The 7,910-nt window shown below is 40.7% G+C and overlaps 1 protein-coding gene across 1 annotated transcript in view; it reads right to left on the reverse strand.

Moving 5' to 3' along the window:
* The window catches only part of LOC101175149 (ubiquitin-like modifier-activating enzyme 1), a 39,238-nt gene extending 34,049 nt beyond the window's left edge, over window positions 1-5,189 (reverse strand). Inside the window, exons 1-12 of the mRNA XM_023954830.1 lie at window positions 4,896-5,189; window positions 4,636-4,804; window positions 4,198-4,332; window positions 3,977-4,083; window positions 3,807-3,897; window positions 3,568-3,700; window positions 2,167-2,264; window positions 1,942-2,091; window positions 1,695-1,859; window positions 827-931; window positions 665-745; window positions 150-305 (exon numbers count right to left, since the gene is read on the reverse strand). Coding sequence (XP_023810598.1) covers window positions 150-305; window positions 665-745; window positions 827-931; window positions 1,695-1,859; window positions 1,942-2,091; window positions 2,167-2,264; window positions 3,568-3,700; window positions 3,807-3,897; window positions 3,977-4,083; window positions 4,198-4,332; window positions 4,636-4,804; window positions 4,896-4,942 — 1,437 coding nt within the window. The 5' untranslated portion in view covers window positions 4,943-5,189. The remainder of the gene's footprint in view (window positions 1-149; window positions 306-664; window positions 746-826; window positions 932-1,694; window positions 1,860-1,941; window positions 2,092-2,166; window positions 2,265-3,567; window positions 3,701-3,806; window positions 3,898-3,976; window positions 4,084-4,197; window positions 4,333-4,635; window positions 4,805-4,895) is intronic.
* Window positions 5,190-7,910: the final 2,721 nt, after the last annotated feature.

Below are 7,910 nucleotides of genomic sequence, written 5' to 3' on the forward strand. Positions count from 1 at the left end.
TACACACATACATTTATGTATACACACACACATATATATTTTTTTTCTTTTTAATTAAGTTGAAGATGGGAAGTCAGATGCGACATTAGCATCAAGGATATGCAATCTAAAAAAAATAATGTTGTAGTTTTTTCTTATCTTTTTCTTACCCCAATATCAGGAGACCTGAACAGGAACTGGCGGTTTAAGTTGGATCTTTCTATGTAGTCCATGTCTGTAACAGTGATGTGTCCCTCTTCACCTGCACCCAGCCCAATCAGAGCGAAGTTTTTCAACAGCTCACAGCCGATCGCACCAGCCCCAACCTTAAAACGAGAAAAAAACACGGGACAAGGAGGTTTTTTGGAGCTGTTCACATGGGAATAAGTAGGTGGATCTGTGCACCATAATAAAACAATGTTTTCTATATGTTTGTTTTTAAAAGTGCATAAAATACTTTGATATTCTGCAGGCCATTTTTGTATCCAGTAAGACACACATGAACAGAAATAGCTTGGCCTTGCTAAATGCATATAAGAGAAATAGGTCAGAGCTTCCTTGAAATAAGACATGGAACCATCTCCCCCATGCGCCATCACTAATGTCAGATCAAAGAAAAGCACAGATGGAGAATCTGGATTTCTGTCCTCCCTCTTGGACAAAAGAACCAAACAACTTTCCTCACCAGAAAGTACTTCTGGTTCCCAAGCCTCTTCTGGAACGACGCGCCAAAGACAGCAGTCTGTCCATCGTACCGCGTGTCTGTCTGTCAGTTTAAAAAAACACACAAGAATCGAAATCTGTTTCTAAAACACAAGCGTTCATTTGAAGAGATTGTTTAACGCACCGATGTAACAGAACACTCCGCCAGTCGATCTTTGTCCTCAGGTAGACACTCCAGAGCATCAAAATACATCCACTGCTTTAGAGGAGTGAACTTCCTGCTGCAAGCCTTAAAGGGAAGAAAAATCCAAGTTACCGTAGTTGTGCAGAAATCGCACATTATTTATTCAATACGGATTAGCAACATTAACAAATAACTGGGGTGTGAATGGGGCAATAGTGTTATGATGCAGCACTTGCAAAGTCCAAAGTGCCCCAGTCCTTTAAAGTCCCACTCTGACCGTCTTTTGATGCATCGTAAAAGCGTTCCAAGTGGAATTTTAATTAAGATTATGCTGCTTTTAGTCAAATCTGAAAAGCCTGTGTTGTTTTCTCTGACATAGTTTCTATAGAGCGGCAGCAGTTAATAAAAAAATTGCCTCCGAGTAATGGGCGGGACTGTTGTGGCAAAGTAAGCCTGCCTCCATTTCCCATCATTTCTGTGTTTACAATGTCTCTGCTACTTAACGTTAGCAGTGGAACACAAATGGTGAGCAATATTGTAGCTGTCCAGCGGTACAGTTTTTATTTAATCCAGAAGCCAGCTCAGACATGGATGTAGTCAGAACAAAGTGGAGCAGGGAGCTCATGCAGTTGTAGGTCCTATTTCACACCAACAAGCTTTTTGCAGTGGTATTCATTCGTCTGCTCCTGATTCACAATGATTTCAATAAAGAAATACTCAGGAGAGCTACTTTTTAAGGTCAATTTTCTTTATATACGGCCTCCATCCTCAGAAAAATGCAACAAGAACATGTTATATATACCAAAAACAATTTTCATTGGATTGGGTTTTTAACACTTTTACATTGTTACTGTTGACATCACCTCACCTTGATGACTTCCTGTGCAGCCAGGCCTCCAAAGAAAGCATTGATAGGAGCCAAATCCCCCCGTGCCGTGCAGGACAGGAGCCGCACTGCAGCCTCATCCAGCTGCTCCACTTCTGCCACAGTATTCAGCTCTCTCACCATTTCAAGCAGAGAGTCAGCATCTGTCTGTGAGGCCATTGGCAGTGAGGGTGAGTGGAAACTATCCCGTGAGGTCATGCTCTGTCGCTTCACATACGCATGAACTGACCTGACACCAGGAGTAAGGGAGTCGCTGCTTGTTCTTCACGAAGTCATGCAGGGCTTGGAAGGCCAGGTGCAGAGTGTTATGGCGTGAGATTTTCCCATAGTCGTTCAGTATCAGGAGCTCACGATCGTGCAGAGCTTCACTCAGCGGTTTCTGCAACGGAGGAGGTAACCATTTTTCTGAAACTGTGACGTCTTTTTTTTTTTCAAATGAACGAGCGTCACTTACAAAGTCTAGCTGGAAGGGCTGTTTGACCTCCGTCACCACTCCGCCGCGTTCATACTCCGAGAATGATGAGGTGTCACAGATGCTAAAGGAGTACTCATCTGCTCAGAACCAGTCAATTCAAAAAAGGTAGAAAAAGCACACCATTTTAAATCCTTCACAACATAAAAACTGTGAAAGCTTTCCAACGCGTTCTGCAGACACCACTAATGCACAACAAACATGGAACTCCGAGAATCAAAACTAAAATGTATAGCTAGAATATTTGAACGTAATGACATAAGTTTGGGGAAAAACATGGGCAATAGCTGGATACATCATAAAATATCATAGTTTTAAAAATACTAATGAAAATTTGTTTTAGAAAAAATTAACTACTTTGGGATGTTATTAGGGTTGTGTATCTCTCTCTCTCACGTGGAGCCATATGCGTCTGGATACATGGTCCACAAATCAATACAGAAAAGATTCAGCTAACTTTGTGGTGATTCAATGCAGTCCAATTCTTTTCCCTACATTGATACAGTCTAGATACACAGTTTGGACACACCTTCTCATTCAAATGAATGGGAAGGTGTGTCCAAACCTTTGCTCTGTACTGTATATAATTCATTTGGCATTTCACACAAAAAAATCTAAATGTTTTTTGACAGAGAAACTCTTTTTTTTTTCCCCCGGCATTTTAAAATTTAAGCAACCAAAACAAAATATAACAGCATCAAACATTAAAACCTGTCATTTTGGGTCTTCTAGACTGCTTTGTTGTTGGTCATCATATGTGTAGTGAACACAACAAACAATCCTCACTGTAGTCCACCTTCTGCTAATTGTAATTGACCCGACTTGGTAGAAGCCAGCGTGTGATTGGCTGTCTTATTGTTTGCATCACATGTACATGAAAATGTAAATACAGTAGACAACACAACAGGAAGAGAAACTAACTAATAATTTAGAAACTGATGATTTACTTCCAGATCAATTTGATCCTTTTTTTACCAACATTAATCTTGTTGATATCTATTATACTGCTGATACTTTCAGAACCAAATCAATTTTTCAATATATTTCTGTAACTTTTACATCCTTACATGTTAAATTTTCCCAATTAATATTATTTCATCTATATTTATTTTAGTATAGTATTCATCACAGGACTTGCTAGGTGATTACGAGGGGATTGAGTCTCAAAAATGTGAATAATTTATTAACTAGTGTGAGGCGTGGTGTTGCTCGTGTTTTCTAGTAAAACCCCTGAAAGACGAAATCGGATTAAGACTACAATGCTTTCAAGATAAAAGGATAATGGTATTAGGAGGCGGTCATGTGACCAGGAAGCAACGCAGCTGCATGGCAGTGACTGAAAATGTTGTAAGGAGCAAGTATTTGTGATTGAGCAACACCAACCGCAGACTTTGATCTCCACGGGGCCGATACTATTGAGCTCCGTCATGCCTTGAACGTCAGAGAAGACGACTTTAGAGCCATCTGAGAGTCCATGTTTCTGGTCATCTGTCCAGATGACACGTCCAGGATTTTCCTGAAAGGATTCCGCGTTGAAAAACGTCAGATGTTCCAGGACTAAATGATTTAAATGATGAATTGTTGAATTGGTAAGAGTCGTATTTCTCTCAGAGACGTTCTACCTTAGTGATCCGCTCTATCATCAGTGATGCAGGCATCTCTCCATCCCGCTCCAAGACTTCAAACTTCTCCCCAAAGTCACAGAACAGCTGTCTGCGGATCAAACCACTTTAATTGCACTTGCATGTCTTTTTTTTGCACCATTAAAGCTGTTTCGGACACCTTGTCTCACCCACAGAGCCCTTTGGTGTCGGCCACTATCAACTTGATTCCATGAGAATGGCAGAGCTGGCCGAAACGCTTCTGATCATCCAGCGAGGAATCAGTGAGAACCACGATCTGGAGGGAGGATGGCAGACTTAGCCGACGCTTTCACAGTGAAACTGGTAACAGATTGCTTTTACTTTCATTTTATAATAAATCCTTTGCTTTCCATTTATTGTTTCTGTTCACCTGAAAGCGTAGAAGCAGCTCTTCGTCCAGAGGGCCGGTGTGTGCTGACACTTCAACGTGAGGGTTCAGCGAGGACAGCTGCTGGAGGGAACATGAGGCCCGGTTCTGTCCCAAATGGCACTCCCCCAAGTAAAACTTTTTGGGAGGAAGAAACAACAAGTTGTAAAAACAATCTTGACCCAAAGACAGTTTATTTGCTTTGAATAGCTGGACTGAAATGTGGTTTTCTCAGCTGCTGTGAGGCTGAACCAACAGATATTCTGCAGTTCCTGACTGAAATATGACTTTTCTTTTTCAATAAGACACATCTGGAAAGCTGGTTTAAAATGTGATGGTCAGCAGGAGGACCTCACAGCCATCATCATCACCACAGGTTTGTTCAGAAGATCTGCTCAGACATGCATGAATGTTCCCACAAACACACACACAGGCGTGTACCTGCGATGACAGGTCGGACCACACAGCCGAGCCTTCATCCTGCACCGTGACCGCCTTGACTCCGGACAGGATGACATTTTTGGCTATCTCCACTCCCAGACCCTTCAGGCCGGCGATCAGCACGTTGGCAGCTCCCATCCGGCGCATGGCCTCGTGACCCAGAACATACCTGATCGGTCCACATCAAGAAAGAAAGTGGATCAACTTCCTTAAGTTACACATTCATTCACCACCAAACTGCGGTCAGGGATTCCACTCACAGCTGACGGGAGTAAAATCCCTCGTCGATTTCAGAGTTTCCTGCCATGTCGCTCCTGCTGGTTCTTCCTAACAAAAAAAAACTGTCAACGTCCGTGGAAAAAAAGTGAAGGTCGGGTTCTGTTTCAGTTCCTTACAAAAACCGGCAAAGGAACTCGAACCAGGTTTCCTCGCGACATTAACATCAATGACACTTCACTTTCGTTTCTGGTTCTTTTTAGTGAAGCGGGTGTCGTGTGTTATGTTGACCACTAGGTGGCGACTTAAGACCCACAAAAATCTCCAAAACCCCCCTGTGATTTCTTCTTCTTCTTCTTGTGGTTTCAAATGGCGGAATTCACCAATGACACTGCGCAATACCGCCACCTACTGTGTTGGAGTGTAAAGAAAAAAACATTCTCAACAGTCCAGTTCTCCTCAAAAAAACAATAACAACTCCGTTGAAATTCTGCTCCCCTCCCAAAAGCTTCCTCAAACTCAGCCACCCTCCCTCCAACAACCATACTCCATCCTCCAGCTCCCGTCTTTCTTCCCCATATAATTAACAGTGACACAAAGTGTTCGCCACCAATTCTTCCCCTTTCCAGACCAGTGGGATGTTTCCCCAGTAAGTGTAATGTATTATTTAAAGCCATGTGTCCCATCCTCCAGTGAGCTGTCGATTTGAGATGGTCCTTAATTTCCACGGGTATGAGAACCTTTTAAAAAATGATTCTCAAAGTGATTCTATCTAACCCTATGTAAAACATTTATATCCTATTTAAAAATGTAGTTTATTGGCATGATCAATACCCATTGTACATGACGTGGTCCATGTTTTCTGTCCTACAGCGGATGATCATTCCACTGGAGAGAGTGGGAGGGCTTTTCCTACTCCCTTCAAAATGGCTGCTACAGTGAAATCTCAAATCTTTTGCTTATTTTCAAAACTTTATGGCGAGGATAATGTCTTCACACTTTCACCTGTTAAGTGGAAAAGACTGTTGATATTTTCATGATGAAAATTCCCAAAAAGATTCATGTTATCGTCTCTGGGCTTTTACTGACTGGAAATGGGTTGAAATGAGAAACATTGGTTTTTCCCATTAAAATCAATCATAAGAGTAGTCATATGTGGTTTAGGCAAAAAAAAGGTTGTTTCATAAAAAACACATTTATTGTAATCATGAAGGGACAACTTGTTTGGGCATTGCAATTCAAAATGAGGTGGACCGTGAAGGATTGTTGTAGAAAAGCACCTTGGGGGAAAACCAAGCTGAACAAATCACTAAACAGAGTCACTTACTACACATCTATCAGATGAAACAGGTCTTTAAAAATGAGGGGGGCAATAGGGGCAGATGGGGGAGCTGTAAAAATCTACATTGATCAATATTTCATGGGACAACCACAATTTTAAGAACACTCTGAATTTCTTTATTTTTTATTTTTTGGTTCATTACATTTTTACCAACAAAAAACAAAAACTGTCAGTAAAAGAATAATATATGAATTCGGGTAAAATGTGTTTTGAATTTTCATCTTAATTGAATATTTTTGTGGATCTGGAACCTAAATATTGTCCAATATTCTCAGAGGTAAAGAGGGAAAACTAAAAAAAAGAAGAAACCACAACAAAAGCTGCAAGAAGGGATTCATAGACACCACAACAGACATTAAAACAAACCCCAATGGTTCTCAGAAAAAAATATCTGTTTCTACATTCAGATAAAGCTGTGTGCGTTTGCAGCGTTTGCATAACTCTGCCACTTTTCCCTGCATCGTTTACCTTGGCATGTCATGTAATCAGCTTTCTGCACAGTTATATGTTTCAGCTATAAACACAAAGTCTGAGCTTTAAATTTGGCCTAAAATGCACACCTTAACCGAAAAAAAAAAAACACTTAAGTGATTCAAATAACCTGCGGAGAATCAAGGATTTTGTGAAAGTTGATTTTAGAAATACTCCAGGAGTTGGAAATGTCCCTGAGGACATTCAGTCTTCACTCAGAAACAACCCTTGAATGGATGAAGGTTGCTCACTGTAAAACATGCATTCCTGTAGAGGCAACACAGGAAATGGCACACAGCAACCGTTGTTTTATCTTTCCGTTGATTTCAGATTTTTGGTTGGGCGATGGCTCTTGTCTCTGAAAGAGTCAGTTCAGATGTTCAGAGATTCAGGCTGAAACCAGTTGAAACAATGGCAGACAAGAATCACAAAGCCTGTTTTCGGTTGGATGTGTAACTGTGTTATTGCTGGACTTTGAATTCACAGGTAGATGTTTAACTTTTGGACCAGGGTGTGATGCATAATCACAAGGTAAATAACATTATTACTAACATGCCATTGCTGAAAAATCTCAATTTACTCCTTAACACACTTTCATATTATCAGTTTGTGTAAAAAGGTAGACTATTAATGTTGATGTGTTCAGTGCAGAAATACTCCCACCTGTGTTTCATCTGCACTCTATCTTAGTTAACATCACAAAAATGTGTCTGAAAGGGAAGTGGATACACTCCTCATAAATTCCTTGTATGATTTATCCACATAAACTTAATTTTTCATCAGAAATTTGCACCAAACTCCACTTATGTTCCCGTGACCTGGAAATATTTGTATAAACCCGTGACAGTGGTAAATGAGAGCAGATTTTCAGCAGATAAAATATGAAACCGGCTCAGTCCTGAGTCGGACATGATGAAGATTTGAGAATAGGTCGAATTTCGCAACTTCTTCATACTTCCTAGTTGCGGGCGCGGCTAAACAGGACAAAACCCAGACGGGGAGATCGTGGTCAAGTATGTCGTAGTGAAAACGGTTTCCGGTTTCCACTTTAAAAGCACAGAAAAGAACAAACACTGATTTTTACACCAATAACTGAAAAAAAGAAGGCATGTATAAGGCTACTCACAGAAGGTTAGTAAAATCTATTAACAACAACAACAACAACAACAACAACAACAACAACAACAACAACAACAACAACAACAACAACAACAACAACAACAACAACAACAACAACAACAACAAC

Source organism: Oryzias latipes, chromosome 5 (genome assembly GCF_002234675.1).
Source record: "Oryzias latipes chromosome 5, ASM223467v1".
In the NCBI taxonomy this organism is placed as follows: domain Eukaryota; kingdom Metazoa; phylum Chordata; class Actinopteri; order Beloniformes; family Adrianichthyidae; genus Oryzias; species Oryzias latipes.